The sequence below is a fragment of the Manis javanica genome, chromosome 16 (assembly GCF_040802235.1).
Source record: "Manis javanica isolate MJ-LG chromosome 16, MJ_LKY, whole genome shotgun sequence".
NCBI lineage: Eukaryota > Metazoa > Chordata > Mammalia > Pholidota > Manidae > Manis > Manis javanica.
This window is the reverse complement of record NC_133171.1, coordinates 58,623,645-58,642,727: the sequence shown is the minus strand read 5'-3', so window position 1 is coordinate 58,642,727 and position 19,083 is coordinate 58,623,645. Positions and strand designations below refer to the sequence as shown.

Below are 19,083 nucleotides of genomic sequence, written 5' to 3'. Positions count from 1 at the left end.
AGAAATTTTCTATAATTTTCTACTTTAAATTGCTCTCAGGTCCTTTAACATGTATATTTTGTCTCTCAAACTACAACTTCTATGATTAAAATCATGTCTTTTACTACTTCCCCACCAACTTCCAACCTTGCCCACCATCCCCTCAGCCCCTGCATCATTTGGTTCTCATTTCCAATTTCTTTATCACCAGCAGCAGCTAAATCCAGTTCAAACATTGGACATACGTTTGATTTCTGTGTTTAAGTATACTCTCTCCCTCTGTTTAAAATTTAACTGGTTATAAATTCTAATTCGAAAGATTATGGCAATTTACCTTATTTATTCCCTCTAGGAGCTGCCATGACAATCTCTATCTTCACCACACTTATTTACCATTACATCCTACACACAGCTTCATTCAATAAATACTAAAGAATTGCCTAGATTGTTTCACCAAGGCAGCCAACTTACTAGATAAGCAACCATTCAGAAATACCATCTTTGCAATACAACACACAAAAACAACTATTTAAATTCCTCCAGTTCGTGTTTTAGGAGATATTTTGTTCAAACTGAGCACCACAAATACACTGTCTAAAAGGGTTTCTTTTCCTACTAGCCTTTTGATACAAAAAATATATTTTAAAGCCATTGTTTTATTACTGACCACTGGTGTTTATATCCATTTATTTCAATTTTACCCATGTCTAAATACCTTCAAATGCTCATTTATTTGGCACTTAGTATGGGATTACAATGTGTCAAACACTGAGATACAGAAAGAAGAAAAATCAGAGATAATCTTGTTCTATCTACAGATGGGAATATTGGGGCCTAAGGAGGCTGAAGTGTCTAAACTCACACTCTTAAGTCAGAAACAAGAGACGAGTCTTCTGAGCCTGATGACAGCACAGTAAAACATATATATATGTAAAAGATTACTAAAAAGTTAATGATAAAAATGTAAATTTTAGTTCTAATGTAAAAGAGTAAGATTTATTTTATTTTATTTATCTAAAGTGTGTACCTTGATAATGATAACCAAGAATATCTTAAGTATTCTAAGGTGAAAAGTAAATATAGCAGAAACTATATGTGTGAGTGTTTATGCATGTAATGTGAAGAAAATACTTAGTGGTTTCCAAAAATAGAAACTAAAAATAAAAAATCTGTTACTTAAACTTAGAAGGGTAAGATGGCAATTTTTTTTGTTGGTTGCCTAAAGGCTAGTAAGTTTATATATTTTTATCATTTATAGAAAATGTTAGTGCACAAATGATTGTGAATCATGTTCAAAACAAATTATCAAACTCTTCCCAGTCAAAAAGTTTAGAGGTATGATGAACAAAAGAAGTCCCCACATATAATGATGACAGAAGTGAGCTGTGCATGGTATGGTGTAAATCAGGGCTCAACTAACCCCAAAGAACTATCAACAGTACGTCAGAACAGAAGGAGCTCCACGTGTCCACCTCACCAAGGGCCTATCCTAACTGAAGACATTCTACACAGGTGAAATGTGAAGAAGTTCCGGCAGTATAACAACTTTTTGAAGAATATGGTTTTGAAGGAAAGCAAATAAATATAGAAGTAAGATGATGAGGATATAAGGTTAGAAAGTTTTAATTCTTTTCCCAATACGGGAACTGTTAAAGCATATTTTATACCAGTGGAGAGAGGAAGACCTTGATGATGTAAAAGAGAAAAGGAAAAACTAGAAACAGTACAAAAGTGGAGTCTTAGAGCATAGACATGTCATCCATCAATTCATCCGCTCTAACAGATTACAGGCACAATGCAGGCAAACTGGTAGATTTGGTGGTAGAAGGATTAGGAGGTTCTACTTTAATTGCTTCTATTTTCTCAATGAAATAAAAAATTTGGCCATTTGTGGAAGTTAGAGAAAAAAATCCTATTTGTTCACTCAATTATATTACTTTACTTTATCAATATGATAATCAAAAACTTATTATAACTTGAACATTTTTGAAATGAGTATGTACATTAACTACCTGCTTTCCAGACGAGTCACCTCTGCTTGCAGAAGTTCTTCACTATTGTGGGTCAAATTCAGGTGGGAAAGCACATTGTCTGATTCCTCCTGCCCTTGACAGGTGTACCTCCTTTCTGTCTGAGGCTCCTCCAGTGACCTATGGAATGACATAGAGGACTGTTAAAAGCCTTTTATCTATGCAAAAACAATGTACAACCAGTTCGTATTTGTAAACTGTTTTTGGTAATGAAACTCTTTAAAACTCTGCGGTTTGTCTCCTGCTTTACAAAAAGAACACTGGGAGAGTGAAGAGGCAAGAGATAATGATTCTCAAAAGAGTCACCAGCAATTTACTTTTGGAACTGGGATTGGGATTTGCAAACTGTTTTTCAAGGGAAAAAGACAAAATTACAAATACACTTTGTTGACATTTGATACCTTGAGTCAAAGAAACAGATTACAAGAGGGTTCAAGCGTATAAAGAAATCTGTGCTACACTTAAGTTAGGCAAAAGGAGTACAGCTCCTTGAATTACTTTCTATTACAACCCCCATTGCATTAATTCATATGTAGAAATAAAACTAGTTTTCCGAATTTTTCTAACAGGGCTATCTCAATAGCTGGCTTATTGATGACATTGATAACAAGCAGCTAATAATCATGACCTATTCTACGAAGAGAGGGAGGCCTTCCAGGAGACCTGGACTACAATTCTTTTCATACTTGGGAGTTTCACCAACAGTACAGAATGACCAAGGGGTTTCTAAATTTCTAAACATTATAGAGTCTCCTGGTTAGGGACCCAAAATGGTCACAGAAAAATACTAACCACACAAAATTGTGTAACACTATACAAATTTAATCCAGAAATTAAAACTGAATAAGAAAATCCATAATATGATCAAAACTAAAACTATGAATACACATACTAGAGCTGGTGTTTAACACCAAACTACCAAGTGGTTTAGATTAAACATACCTTATGGCCTCTACTGTGTACTGAAACTCAGTTGTCCTTAATTTTGCTTGCAACTTTTTCTTTTGCATTCTTGCCTCGTGAAAATTTTCTTGTGACTGAAGAGCTGCCTTCAATTTTCTCTTTTCTTCCTGTAAAACCTGCAAAATACTCAGAAAAAGTCAGATGTTATCATAATCTATTTCACAAGGAAAGGAAACCAGGGAGTCAGACTTAACAGGCACAATATTAATAAGGCTATCAATAGCTGATCCACTGGCTACAGAGTAGGGAAAAAAACCATAGGTTTTAGAACCTAATTCTAGGTTAATTATTCTCTCTTAAAGCACACATACACACATTTCCCCAATTAGGTAATTTTAAAGCACACCTCTAAAAGTTTTTCAGATTCCCTCAATTTTTCTTCTTTTTGCTGCTGTTCTTGCGTAACAGTCATATTAGTTCCAACCAAGTCATTGACCCTCATGGTGAGGCGCTCTATCTCCAACTCATTGGCACAGATAGTATCATTGGCCCGCTCCAGCTTACAGCTTAGATGCTGAATTTCGGACTGGCTTGACAGTTCCACAGACTCCAATTTCTGTTTCCAATTGGCAAGCTGAGCCTACAAACACACAGAATATCAAAAGGTAAAAGTCAAATAATAATCAGTGAATAAGGGAAACTAATAAAAACTTAAGATATTAGTTCATTAAAAATATATAATAAACCATTCATGGCTTTTCAAAAAACAACCTCATGATAAAATGTAGGAGTAGGGAACTTTCTCAACATCATACTTAATGGTGAGGAACATGAAGTTTTAGCCACTAATATCAGGTAGAAGGCAAGAATGTCCCTCTCACCACTCCTTTTCAACATCACACTGGATGTCCTTGCTAATGCGATAAAGTAAGAAGAGGAAATAAAAAGTATAAAAATTGGGAAGGAAGACAAAACTGTCTTTGCTTACAGATAACATGACTGTCTATGCAGAAAATCTGAAAGAATCAAGAACAACAAAAAACTCCCAGATTAATAAACAATTACAGCAAGGTTGCAGGATACAAGGTTATGATATGCAAAAGTCAATCACTTTCCTATATACCAACCATGAACATGTTGAATTCAAATTAAAAAACACAATACTATTAATATTAACAACTAAAAAAAGTAAATATTAAAGTATGAATCTAACAAAATAAATACAAGATCTATATAAGGAAAATTGTAAAACTGATGACAGAAAGCAAAGAACTAAATAAATGAGGAGATATTCCATGTTCATGGATAGGAGGACTTAATATTTGTCAAGATGTCAGTTCTTCCCAATGTGATCTATGGATCTACACGATCCCAATCAAAATCCCAGCACATTATTGTATGGATATTGAGAAACTGATTCTAAAGTATATCTGGAGAGGCAAAAGACTCAGAATGGCCAACACAATATTGAATAAAAAAAGTTGGATGACTGATGCTACCTAACTGTAGGACTTAGTATAAAGCTATAGTAATTAAGACTGTGGTATTGGTAAAAGAATACACAAATAGATTAATAGAACAGAATAGAAAGTCCAGAAATAGGCCCCCATAAGTTTATTTAATTGATCTTTGATAAAAAAGCAAGGGCAAATGAGGCACAGATAGTCTCTTCAACAAATGGTGCTGGAACAACTGGACATCCATATGCAAGAAAGTGAATCTAGACAAAGCCCTTATGTCCCCTTCATAAAATTAACTCAAAATGGATCATAGGCCTAAATTAAAAATGTAAATCTGTAAAACTCCTAGAAGACAGCATAGGAGAAGAGCTAGATGACTGGGTATACTGACACCTTTTCAGATACAACACCAAAGACATGATCCCTGAAAGAAATAATTGATAAGCTGAATTTCATTAAAATTTAACAATTCTACTCTTTGAAAGACAATGTTAAAAGAGAATGAGAAGACAAGCCACAGATTGGGAGAAAATATTTGCAAAAGACCCATCAGATAAAGGACTTTAATACAAAATACAAAAATAACTTTTAAAGCTCAACAATAAAACAAACCTCCTCATTAAAAAATAGGTCAAAATCCTGAATAGGCATCTCACCAAAGATATTCAGATGGAAAAGAAACATATGAGAAGATGATCTACATCATATGTCATCTGGAAAATGTGAATTAAACAATTAGAAGTAATTACTATTAATTCTAATAATTAAACAATAATTAAAACACCTATTACAAAGGCCAAAATCTGGAACAGTGATAATATCAAATGCTGAAAAGGATGTGAAGCAACAGGAACTCTCAGACATTGCTAGTGGGAATCAAAATATTACATTTTGGAAGATAGTTTGGTATATTCTTACAAAACTTAACACATTCTTATCATATGATTAATCAATTTTTCTTCTTGGCATTTACCTGAAGAAGGTGAAAACGTGTTCACACAAAAAACCTGCACGCAGATGTTTACAGCAGTTTTACTCACAACTGCCACCAAAACCTGGAAACAACCAAGATGTCCTTCAATAGGTGGATAAATTGTGGTACCTCCAGACAATGGAGTACTATTCACTGCTAAAAAGAAATGAACTATCAAGCCATGAAAAGACATGAAAGAACTCTAGATACATATTACTAAGTGAAAGAAACCAGTCTGAAAAGAGTACATACTGTATAAGTCCAACTACAGAATATTCTGGAAAAGGCAAAACTGTAGAGACATTAAAAGGTCAGTGATTATGGGGGCAAATGGACAGGGGAGAGATGAACATGCAGAGTACAGAGTAATTTTATGGCAGTGAAAATACTCTTTACATTTAATGATGGATACATGTCATTATACATTTGTCCAAATGCACAGACAATACAACAACAAGAGTAAAGACTGCAAAACTATGGACTTGGGATGATGATGATGTGTCAATGTAGGTTCATCCTTAGTAACAAATGTACCACTAGTCAGTGATGTTGATAATGGAGGAGGCTGTGCATTTGTGGGAGTACACAGGAATCTCTACCTCCCTCTCAATGTTGCTGCAAGCTAAAATTCCTCTAAAAAAAAAATCTTAAAAAATATATATGTGTAATAAATGTCTTGGGAAGAATGGATAAAGAATTGACAAAGTAAAAGACTGCTCAGGAGAAGAGATTCTGTCCACCTCCTGAAAAGACAGCTGTATTATTCTACCTACTTCTAGGAATTTAACTTCATTCATGAGTCATTACACAGGAAAAATGGATTTGTCTCCTACTTAAAATATAAGAAATAAGAACTATAATGCATCATTTTCTTATGGAATTTCAGAAATTTAGAAGATGTTTATATCAGTAAACTTCTTAAATTTCCAGGTCATATTTTCCTTTTTCTCCATCCCAGAACATGTGGCATGTAGCTAATTATTCTTTTATAATATTCTTTTCAGATACTTTACAAATACACATATTCAGATGATTCAAACTGACCACAAAATGCTTATATAGGGGGTTGGGGAGGGTTGAATTTTGTTCCTTGAGGAAAAGGGTACTTGGAGGGGAGGAAGGATTGGTTCTGTCATTAATTTATGGATATTTCCTGAGCTAAAAGACTTAACCAAAAAATAGCATCTCAAATTAATTTCTTTCAGTGATCATCTAGAGGTACATATAAAGTGAAGTGGTTTTGCAACTGTCTCATAGGCCTGTAGTATACAGTTCCTACAGACAGGTAATTTTTAGGCTATGAATCCCAGCTACATTGGGTTTAAACTTCCAACTTTCTAGTTTTCACAAGTTTTCGTCAGGCATCCAGACAGGAACTTCATCTACACATTGAAGATGGACATGAATCATTGTGAAAGTAAACTTTCCCTTATTCTAATATTTTTAAAATACAAAGGTACCCAATTTTAATTTAGAAATTTAAGTAGAAATGCCTGTGATTTAAAGATTTTACTGTATCCAGTACAGGGCCAAAGTTCTGTGTGTTGATCACATAAAGTAGATGTTCAGTAATGCCCATAAGCCAGAGAGAGAGTAGGAGAAAGGCAAAGGAACAAATAGTGTTTGTATAAATTGCAATTACAGATCAAGATTCTGGTGTAAAGAACCAAATTTTTTTTACTGGGTTCCTACAATAGTGTGAATGAAGCACATCAAATTGGTTTAGATCCACAAGAAAAACTGCCAAGCATGCAACTGTCTCCAAACTTTTATAATATAAACTTTTTTTCCCAAGAAGAAATCTTATACAAAATCCTGTACAGAGGAAATACTTAAAGAGATTAAGTGAGGGTGAGCAGAAGGGGCTGGAGCCTAGCTTGCTGAAACTCCCCAGTCCCACCATCTTAAATTGCACAGCTGCCTTGGGCCTGGCAGAACACTGCTAGAAAACCACTGCACAGATGGACACTAAGAATAAAAGTGAATACATACCTGCAAAACACTAGCATTATCCTTTTAACACTGTAATAACTATTTAATGCTATCCAGATCAAATCTGGTCTTAAACTCAACACTGAAGTTATAATTTAACTAAGCTATAGTTTAGCCAGAAGGTCTAGATTTGGTACTTACAAAAAGTGACCAATGTCTTAGTTCTGAAGAATCAAGAACATAGCCCTCTTTTATTAATTGTTGTTTCAGTTACATGCAAATACATGGTGTTCTTGAAACACAGTGAAAAGTACATAAACATACTAAGTACAAATTCTAAATTTTCACTAACTAGAATTAATACCCTAGGCCTGTGCTGTGCAGTATGGCAATTACCTAACCACATGTGGCCACTGTGCATATGAATTGGTGTTCCCCCAAACTGAAATGTACTCAACTTGTAAAATACGCACTGGATTTCAAGACTCAGCTGGACAAAAAAAGAATGTAACATTGTAATGATAATATTTCTGGTATACTGAGATAAATAAAATGTATTAATTTCACATATTTCTTTTTACTTTTTTAATGTGACTGGTAGAAAATCTTAAATTACATACGTAGCTCACATTGTATTTCTATCAGCCAGAGTGCACCAGAATATCTCAAGAATACCTCTCCCAATATTAAGTCAGAAATAATAATATAAACTACTTATAAAATGCTTATTTCCCTTGAATATCTGGTTATTAGATGAATCTTAAGGCTCATATATTTTTGAACCTTTTTTTTTTGCACTAACCACTGCCAGTAATTTTTGAATCAGAAACCAGAACTTCCTCTTATCAATCTAACATGCAGCATTCTAACTATTCTATTGGGGTGGGTGAAATTATTTCAACAGCACAGATCATAGCAGAGGTGGATAAAAGCAACTAATTAATGAAGAAGGCAATTTATGCCAGGGAGATGGAAACAAAAGCCAAGGGTGGGCAGTTAAAGTGTGAGAGTAGGGAAGGGGGCTGCTGATGGGGGGTTGAAGTCAAATCCTCCTCTGGCTTTGGGCTATGTAATTCCAGTGCTTCAAGAAAGTGACTTTCCCAGACAGTGAGATGACTGAGAACAATGTGGTAGGAAGAAACAAGGGTTTATGTACCAAAGGATCCCTGTATGAAGCTATGGCCACCCATCTTCCCATCAATGTCAGCTCCAAATGTGTCAGTGCAGGCCACAGCCTTGCAACATTCCTACTAGGTAGCGGCTTGAAGAGCCCATTGAGAGTGCAGTTCCCTGCAAGTACCTCTTACCACTGTTATGTCTATGTCACCATAAACTTTTAAACAGTATGTCTAAGCCAATTCAATTAACTGTGAGAATTATATCAAAACAACAGATCAACACTTGCGTTAAGATCATCTTTTCTTTGTAAGTCATGACAGGACAATGATACTTTAAAAAATACATATTAATGCTTCTAAATAGATATACATAATTGAAAAGTCAATTTAAACTAACTTGAGTAATATCATACAGCTCATCTAGGTATTTCAAAAGAAAAACATATATAACACAAACTCTACTTTTCTTACATACCATTTATCAGCTAAATATTTCACTTTGGCTGGCATATTTTAAATTATTTTTTATGGTCTTAAGGTTCTCTAAGATTCCTCTGAATGTTTCCTTAAAACACTTGTATGAAAGTAACAGGTGATTTCTTGCCTTCTAAACAGAAATGACCTTATGTTTTAGTTACTATACTGATCCTTTCCCCTTGCTTACACAGGCATCATTCTGTCACTAGTAAAAGTGTCATTTTTAACAAATGTATTTTTAAAATTAAGGTATCATTGATGTACACTCCTATGAAGGTTTCACAAAAAACACTGTGGTTACTACATTCACCCATGTTATCAAGTACCCCAAACTCCACTGAAGTCACTGTCCATCAGTGTACTAAGATGCCACAGAGTCACTACTTGTCTTCTCTGTGCTACAGTCTTCCCCATGAACCCCTCACACAAACCATGTGTAGTAATCATAATACCCCTCAATCCCATTCTGTCTCCCTCCCCACCCACCCTCTCCCACCCCTCCCATTTGGTAACCGCTAGTCCCTTCTTGGAGTCTGTGGGTTTGCTTTGCTTTGTTGTTATACTCCACAAATGAGGAAAATCATTTGATATTTGTCTTTCTCTGCCTGGCTTATTTCACTAAGCATAATACCCTCTAACTCCATCTGTGTTGTTGCAAATGGTAGGAATTGTTTCTTATGGCTGAATAGTATTCCATTGTGTATATGTACCACATCTTCTTTATCCATTCATCTACTGATGGACACTTAGGTTACTTCCATATCTTGGCTATTGTAAATAGTGCTGCCCCAGGTAGAAACAGAAACTCTGAACAGACCAATTACCAGCAATGAAATTAAATCAGTAATCAAAACACTGCCCTAGAACAAAAGCCCCTGACCAGATGTCTCCACTGCTGAATTTTAACAGACATTTAGTGAAGACCTAATACCCATCTTCCTTACAGTTTTCCAAAAAGTAGAGGAGGAGGGAATACTTCCAAACTCACTCTATGAGGCCAGCATCACTCTAATATCAAAACCAGGCAAAGACACAACAAAAAAAGAAAATTACAGACCAACATCCCTGATGAACACAGATGCAAAAATACTCAACAAAATATTAGCAAACTGAATTAAAAAAATATATCAAAAGATCATACATCATGATCAAGTGGGATTCATTCCAGGGATGCAAGAATGGTATAATATTTGAAAATCCATCAACATCACCCACTACATCAACAAAAAGAAGGACAAAAATCACCTCATCATCTCCATAGATGCTGAAAAAGCATTTGACAAAATTCAACATCCATTCATGATAAAAACTCTCAACAAAATGGGCATAGAGGGCAAGTACCTCAACATAATGAAGGCCATATATGACAAACCTACAGCCAACATCATACTTAACCGTGAAAAGCTGGAAGCTTTTCCTCTAAGATAGGGAACATGACAAGGATGCCCACTCTCCCCACTTTTATTCAACATAGTGCTGGAGGTACTAGCGACAGCAATCAGACAACACAAAGAAATAAAGGCATCCAGATCAGCAAGGAATAAGTCAAACTGTCACTGTTTGGAGATGACATGATACTGTACATAAAAAACCTTAATGAACCTACTCCAAAACTACTAGAACTAGTATCTGAATTCAGCAAAGTTGCAGGATACAAATTTAATACACAGAAAACTGTTGCATCCCTATATACTAATGATGAACTAGCAGAAAGAAATCAGGAAAACAATTCCATTCACAATTGCATCAAAAAGAATAAAATACCTAGGAATAAACCTAACCAAGGAAGTGACAGACCTATACTCTGAAAACTACAAGACACTCTTGAGAGAAATTAAAGAGGACACTAATAAATGGAAATACATCTGATGCTCTTGGGTAGGAAGAATTAATATTGTCAAAATGGCCATCCTGCCTAGAGCAATCCACAGATTCAATGCAATCCCTATCAAAATACAGAAAGCATTCTTCAATGAACTAGAACAAATATGGAACCACAGAATTCCCTGAATAGCCAAAACAATCATTGGAAGAATAAAGCAGGGGGGCATTATGCTCCCCAAATTCAATCTCTACTACAAAGCCACAGTAATCAAGACAATTTGGTACTGGCACAAGAACAGAGCCATAGATCAATGGAATAGAACAGAGAGCCCAGATGTGAACCCACACATATATGGCCAATTAACATACGATAAAGGAGCCATGGACATACAATGGGGAAATGACGGCCTCTTCAACAACTGGTATTGGCAAAACAGGACAGCTACATGTAAGAGAATGAAACTGGATTACTATCTAACTCCATACACAAAAGTAAACTCGAAATGGATCAAAGACCTGAATGTAAGTCATGAAACCATAAAACTCTTGGAAGAAAACATAGGCAAAAATCTCTTGAATACAAACATAAGCAATTTTTTCATGAAAATATCTCCTCAGGCAAGGGAAACAAAAGCAAAAATGAACAAGTGGGACTACATCAAACTAAAAAGCTTCTGTACAGCAAAGGACAACATCAGTAGAACAAAAAGGCATCCTACAGTATGGGAGAATATATTTGTAAATGACATATCCAATAAGGGGTTAATATCCAAAATATACAAAAACCTCACATGCCTCAACAAACAAAAAGCAAATAACCCAATTAAAAAATGGGCAGAATATCTGAACAATCACTTCTACAAAGAAGAAATTCAGATGGCCAACAGGCACATGAAAAGATGCTCCAATGTAAACTAGTTCAACCATTGTGGAAAGCAGTATGGAGGTTCCCTCAAAATGCTCAAAATAGAAATACCATTTGACCCAGGAATTCAACTCCTAGGAATTTACCCTAAGAATGCAGCAGCCCAGTTTGGAAAAGACATATGCACCCCTATGTTTATCGCAGCACTGTTTACAATAGCCCAGAAATGGAAGCAACTTAAGTGTCCATCAGTAGATGAATGGATAAAGAAGATACGGTACATATACACAATGGAATATTATTCAGCCATAAGAAGAAAACAAATCCTACCATTTGCAACAACATGGATGGAGCTAGAGGGCATTATATTCAGTAAAATAAGCCAGGCAGAGAAAGATAAGTACCACATGATTTCACTCATCTGTGGAGTATAAGACACACAAACTGAAGGAACAAAACAGCAGCAGACTCACAGAACCCAAGAATGGTTGCCAAAGGGAAAGGCACTAGGGTTATGTGGGTGGTAAGGGAGGGAGAAGGGGAATAAGGGATATCATGATTAGAACATATAACATAGCAGGGGCACGGGGAAAGCAGTATAGCACAGAGATGACAAGTAGTGACTCTATAGCATCTTACTATGCTGAAGGACAGTGATTGTTATGGGGTATGTGGTGGGATTTGATAACAGGGGGAAATATAGTAACCACAATGTTGCCATATGATACCTGAGCTTAAGATTGTATATCAGTGATACCTTAATAAAAAAAAATGCATGAACACAGTCTCTGCATATCTATAAAGAAAAAAAAAAACAGTACATTGAAAGGATCATTCACCGTGATCAAGTAAGATTTACTCCAGGGATGCAAGTATTGTTCAACATCTCTAAAGCAATCAACATGATATACCATATTAACAAAATAAAGAAAAATCATGATCATCTCAATAGATGCAGAAAAAGCATCTGACAATATTCAATCCATTTATGATAAAAACTGAACAGTGGGTATGGAAGAAACATACCTCAACATAATAAATGCAATATGTGACAAACCCACAGCTAACATCATACCCAACAGTGATCAGGAACAAGACAAGGATACTCATTCTTGCCACTTATTCAGCACAGAATTGGAAGTTCTAGCCACAGCAATTAGGCAAGAAAAAGAAAGAAAAGGAGTCCAAACTGAAAAGAAAAAAGAAAAATTCACTGTTCGCAGATTACATGATACTATATATAGAAAACTCTAACATTTCCACCAAAAACTATTTTAGAATAAATGAATTCAGTGAAGTCTCAGGATTAACATTCAGAAAGTTGTTGCAATTCTACACACTAATAATAAACTAGAAAAAGAAATTAAGAAACATTCCCAATTATAAATGCATCAAAAATCATAAAATACCTAGGTATAAATTTAACCAAGGTGAAAGACCTATGTGCTGAAAACTGTAAAACACTGATGAAAGAAACTTAAAACAACACAAATAAACTGAAAGATATTCTGTGCTCATAACTGGGAGACTTAATATTGTTAAAGTGTTCATATTACCCAAAGCAATCTGCAATCTACAGATTCAATGCAATCCCCATCAAAATATCAATGGCATTTTTCACAGAACTAGAACAAAGATCCTAAAATTTGCATGGAACCATAAAAGACCCCAAATAGCCAAAACAATCTTGAAAAAGAAGAACACAGCTGAAGGTATTAGGCTTCATTATTTCAGACTATACTACACAGCAATCAACAGTACAGTACCAGCTCAAAAACAGACACATACATCAGTGGCAAAGAACAGAGCCCCAAAATAAACCCATGCTTATATGGTCAGTTAATCTATGGCAAAGGAGTCAAGAATATACAATGGGGAAAAGACAGTTTCTTCAATGAATGGTGCTGGGAAAACTGGACAGTTATATGCAAGAGAATAAAAGTTGACCATTACCTTACACGACACTCAAAAATTAATTCAAAATGGATTGAAGACTTGAATGTAAGACTGGAAGACATTAAACTCCTAGAAGAACACAAGTAGTAATAAGCTCTTTGACTTTAGTCTTAGAAATATTTTTTGGACCAATCTTCTCAGGGACAACAAAAGCTAAAATAAACACATGGAGTTACATTAAACTAAAAAGCTAAAAAGCTTTTGCAGAGAGAAGGAAACCATCAATAAAACAAAAAGGCAGTCTATTGAATAGGAGAAGATATTTGCTGATCATACATCCAATAAGGGGTTAATATCCAAAATATATAAAGAACTTACACAACTTAGTATCAAAAATAAAAACAAGCTGATTAAAAAATAGGCAGAGGACTTGAATAGACACCTTTCTAAAGAAGACATCCAGATGGTCAACTGGCATATGACAAGATGCTCAACATAACTAATCCTCATGGAAATGCAAATCAAAGCAACAATAAGATATCATCTCATGCTTGTCAGATTGGCTATTATCAAGAAGATAAACAATGACAAATGTTGGTAAGGATGTAGAGAAAAGGGCACACTATTGGTGGGAATGTAAATTGGTACTGCTACTATGGAAAACAATAATGAAATTGAATCAGTAATTTAAAAACTTCACAAAAAACAAAACCAGATGGCTTCACAGGTGAATTCTACAAAACATTTAAAGAGTTAGTACCTATCCTTCTCAAGTTATTAACCTCAAGGGAAGTTCCTCAAAAAATTAAAAATAGATCCACCATATCCAGCAATTCCAATTCTGTGTATTCACCCAAAGGAAAAAAAAAACACTACTTTCAAGAGATATAAGCATTCCTATGTTCACTGCAGCATTATGAACAAAAGCCAAGACATGGAAGCAACCTAAACATCCATCGACAAATGAACAGATAAAGTAGATGTGGTACCTATGTACAACGGAATATTACTAACTCACAAAAAAGAATGAGATCTTGCCATCTGAGATAACAGGGATCTGCTTAGGGAAAGTGAAGTCAGTCAGTCAGAAAAAAACCAAATACTGGATGATTTCACTTATATGTGGAATCTTAAGCAAAACAAAACAGAAAGAAACAGACTCATAGAGAAAAAACTGTTGGTTACAAAATGGGGGTGGAGTTAGGGGGTGAGCAAAATATGTGAAGGTGATTAAGAGATACAAACTTCCAGTTATAAAATAAATAACTCATGGGGATGCAATTTATAGCATAAGGAATAAGGTCAACAATACTGCAATAACTTTGTAGAGTGACAGATGGTAACTGGACTTATCGTGGGGACCATTTTATAATGTATAAAGATACTGAATCACTGATGTACACCTGAAATTAATAGGATATTGTATGTCAATTATAGTTCAATTTTAAAAAGTACTTAGGATAGTGCCTGTCACATAGTAAGCATTTTTAAATTGTTTAATTGAAAATTTCAAACATACACAAATAGAGACTAAGACAATGAAGCCCTATAAATTCATCATCTAACTTCAATAATTATCAACACTTTGCTATTCTTGGTCATTTAAACAACAAGACGCTTGACTTGAAGGGAAAATTATCTAGGATTCATTTCTTTTAGAGTAATTTATCCCTACTTAGAGACAGATTGCCTTACATTTAACAGCTACATACAAAAAAGTTATAAAATTGTCCTTGATTTTACAATGATAAATGAAAAACATAAAAATTCTCCAATTGAACAAGGTATGCAAGATTTTTTATGTTGTTCTTTTTTTTGTTGTTGTTAAACAGTGAGAGCAAAATAATTTACTGGAGTATAAAGATAAGAGCTGAATGAACATGCCGCTAATGGAGAAAGGGAGTATTTCCACAGAGCCAGTATTTTTCCCCATCCCATCTCCATTTGATGTCGATCAAACATACTGTACTGGCCATTTAGTTTTAAAAAAATGCAATATGCTTGTGCACATACACAGTTACTTTATGTATAATAAAGGAATGGGGAAGGGGAAAATGAAAGAATAGAGAAAACTATACTGTAGTAGTCAGAATGTGGTGGAACCAAATTGTGGTTTTCTAATTGCAAATGTCTTCTTGGTCTGTTGGAACAGAGTTCTGGAGTAAAGTAGCAAGTTTGTGAAAATCCCTCCCTTCCTACACACACACAACAGTATTTTTCCTACCAAACGTACATGAATGCAATGCATACTGCATGTAAGCATAGAAAGTCTGTAGAAATTTACACCAAATGTTTAATCATGGTATATCTCTAAAGGATGGGATTATGGGTGGTTTCATTTAATTCTCATTTCATCTACATTTTCTTATTTTTTGAAAATGAACATGTATTAATGTAATCTGAGTAGTTCAGTAAAAGAACTTAAGCAAAGCTATGATTCAAAGAAAAGTTACTATAAACACTTTTAAAATGTTAAAAATAATATAAGAAAAGTTTATATCAAGAATTTTAACTGGGGGGAAGTGTGGATGTTGATATCCATTTATCCAGTCTTCCAGATTTTCTACCTTTACAGTTCTCAGTGACTCACATATCAACAAATGCAATGTGTCAACCTTTACTGGATTCCAGTTTGAACATCCAACTGTAAGAACACATTATTTCAGACAACTGGGGAAATCTGAAGAGACTGCATTTTAAATTATATTAAGAAATTATTTATTCTCTTAATATGATACTCATATACTGTAGTTATTATTTTTAAGTCCTTATCTGTTGGGAAATAAAACAATGCCTTTGACTTGCCTTATAATATTCCAGTCAAAAATAAAAAGCAGAGAAGGATGGAGCAAGACTGGCAAATGAGTTGTTGTCCAATGCACATGGAGTTTTAGTTCTGTAAGCTGAAAAAGCTCTATAGACATCTGTTACACAACATGATTATACATGTTATGATTGTGAACATTACTGTACTGTACTCTTAAAATGGTTACAATAATGAATTTTAATGTGTTCAACACACACACACAAAAGAAAACATTGGCAAAACAATGGTAACTATTAATGTTGGGTAATGGGTATACAGAAATTTATTTAGAACTTTTTAAAAACATGATGACCACACAGCTCTGCCACATACTGAATCATAGAAAGTTTTAATTTTGTTTAGTTTGCTAAGGGAGAAAGAGAAATATAAGTAACATTTTTTTAGTTAAACAATCACAGCAGTTTTTTAAAAAAGAATCAGAAGAATAATCCAAATATTCTGTATAGGGAAAGCAAATGTTGGCTTTCTAAAGGCTTCTTATTCTAGCCCTCACTCAATTACAGGAAATAAAAATCTTACTTTTAACTAGCAATGAAGTTTTAACTATGCAGAGAATCACAATAGTAATTTAGAAAAAGGATCATAATCAATAATAAGCATACTCCATAAATGAATAAGTGAGAACTAAAAAACATAAACAATACCTTACAGCTTTTTATATTTGTATAGTGCTTTAACATTCAGGTCAAAAACTCTGGTCTACATATGCAGGATTTTACTGGCCCACTCGCCTGTACAGCTTGCTGCAGTCTAGTAAATACTGTTCTTCTTTGAGGTTGCTGTGGACCCCTCCTGCCATTCTCAGTGGAGTCACTCACAGCAGAGACATCAGAGGTATTTTACCAGCCAGCTGGTATTTCAAGGGGATGATTAAAAGCCAACACATTATTGAGACTTAGAGCAGCAAATAAAGCAGATTATCTAAAAATAATAATTTAAAAAGCTTCACTCCAACTCTCTTATTTAGTAATTCCCTCATTTTATAAAATTGAGATAACTACCAACCTTGACAGATCATCATGATATTAAACAGGTAACATATTAACTACTGTAGATAATTGCATCTAGAAGCACTCAGTGTCTAGCACATAATAGATGGTCACAAATATTCATTTCCCTGCATGTTCTTGGTTTTTATTGAAAAAGCAAGCAGACTGAATATATTCTCAGAACTATTCCTAAATTAGGTGGTTATTTGGGGGTTTGCTTAAGCCATTAGTTCTTCACTTAAAAAAAGGATTCTACTAGTGTTCTAAAAAAGTGTTTCTGTTGCCACAAATGTATTACTTGCAGTTACTGTGCACACCTATGCAGTGTGAAACTCTCAGTATTTGTGTCTCAACAGGCAGACCAGCTGAAGCTCCTTGGCTGAGGTGCCTCAGCCATGGTATCCCAGTTAACATGGAGATGGAGCAAGCCACAGAAGTAGAGCCAAAGCATAAACCAGAAACCAGCAGAACAAGGAAGCCTGAGACCCAAAGAAATGGGAAAGAGACAGAAAGAACAAAACGGAGAAGGGGAGGGAGAGAAAGAGAGAGGGAGGGAGAGACGACCATGAATGTGAGTATGGAGTAGCACAAGAATGCAGTGACGGAGAGGGGAGGTAAGGAAGCCAGTGAGGAGAGCAAGCAAAGGAGTAAGTCGGCGTGAGGACGTGAGTGTGAGCAAGCACACATGTACTGTAATGAGTGCAAATTTCATCAAGACCTCTCCACTTCTCATTATTTTAAAATGGCTTAAACCTACCTGAATTATCTCTGATTGTTCAGCCAGAGCCTTCCTTTGTGCCTCCAGAGAAGACACCTGTTGCTGATAAATCAAGCGTTGCTTCTCCCAGTCCAGTGATTTCTGACGAAATTCCTGAAGAGGCAATCAAGGTATTTAACTTCAAAGCACTTCCGTCTGCTGCCACTACCCAGATTCCCTTTTGCTTTAATTTTTCCCTATGTCCCTGGGTACACACTACCTTTCTCCACAGCAGGAGCCCCATTACTCACTTAGCTGATAGAACATAGAGTAATACCAAATTCCTTACATACTGTGTCTCTGGATATCTGTCTTTCTAAATTTAACACCCCAATGGTGAAGAGTATGAAACACAGATGCTAAATATTGGGTTCATGATGATTTTCATAGATTTGCTGCCCTCTAAAAGTTGTTATCATTTTTAGTGAGTTTTCAGAAAACTGATGATGAGTTACCTGTAATTTGAAAATATGATATTCCTCGCTACCCAAATTCTTGATATCCAAGCCTAGGAACTGAACAGATTCAAATATATTTTGATTTATTTTATTAAAAATTGTTTTATTAAGGTATCATTGATATACACTCTTACGAAGGTTTCACATGAAAAACAATGTTACTACATTCACCCAAATATATTTTTAAGTAAGTTCCATACTTCTCAGTATCTAAAACTCAGCAACCAAATAGACTTAGATAACAAAGTATCCTTTGATATCCAAATTTTTACTACCTCAGCAGAAGAACTGCAAACAGTTACAGTGGAAAGGAGGAGAATGAGGGGAAATACAGTATGATTCTAGGTAATGTTAGGACTTGTCAGGGGTGAGCTGACCATGAATTTAAAATGAGGCCAGTCAGCAAGACCGTTTTTCTCCAGCCATGTACTGCCATACACAGCAAGTACAGAGTGAGTGGAAAGCTATGGTTTTGCCAAACAAGAAGCAAGAGAGGGGCACACGCCGAAACTAGAAATAAATTACGCAAAGAATATGAAAAAGCCCACAAACACATGGAGGCATAACAACATGCTCCTGATAACCAATGACCAAT

At 35.1% G+C, this 19,083-nt stretch overlaps 1 protein-coding gene across 11 annotated transcripts in view; it reads right to left on the bottom strand.

Annotated features, from left to right (window-relative positions):
* The window catches only part of LOC108405269 (centrosomal protein of 63 kDa), a 116,411-nt gene that overhangs the window by 26,162 nt on the left and 71,166 nt on the right, over window positions 1–19,083 (bottom strand). For all 11 annotated transcript variants that reach the window (XM_073224223.1, XM_037005053.2, XM_037005058.2 and 8 more), the window contains 4 exons: window positions 18,031–18,144; window positions 3,319–3,552; window positions 2,952–3,088; window positions 1,992–2,129 (listed from right to left, as the gene is read on the bottom strand). In XM_073224223.1, coding sequence (XP_073080324.1) covers window positions 1,992–2,129; window positions 2,952–3,088; window positions 3,319–3,552; window positions 18,031–18,144 — 623 coding nt within the window. The remainder of the gene's footprint in view (window positions 1–1,991; window positions 2,130–2,951; window positions 3,089–3,318; window positions 3,553–18,030; window positions 18,145–19,083) is intronic.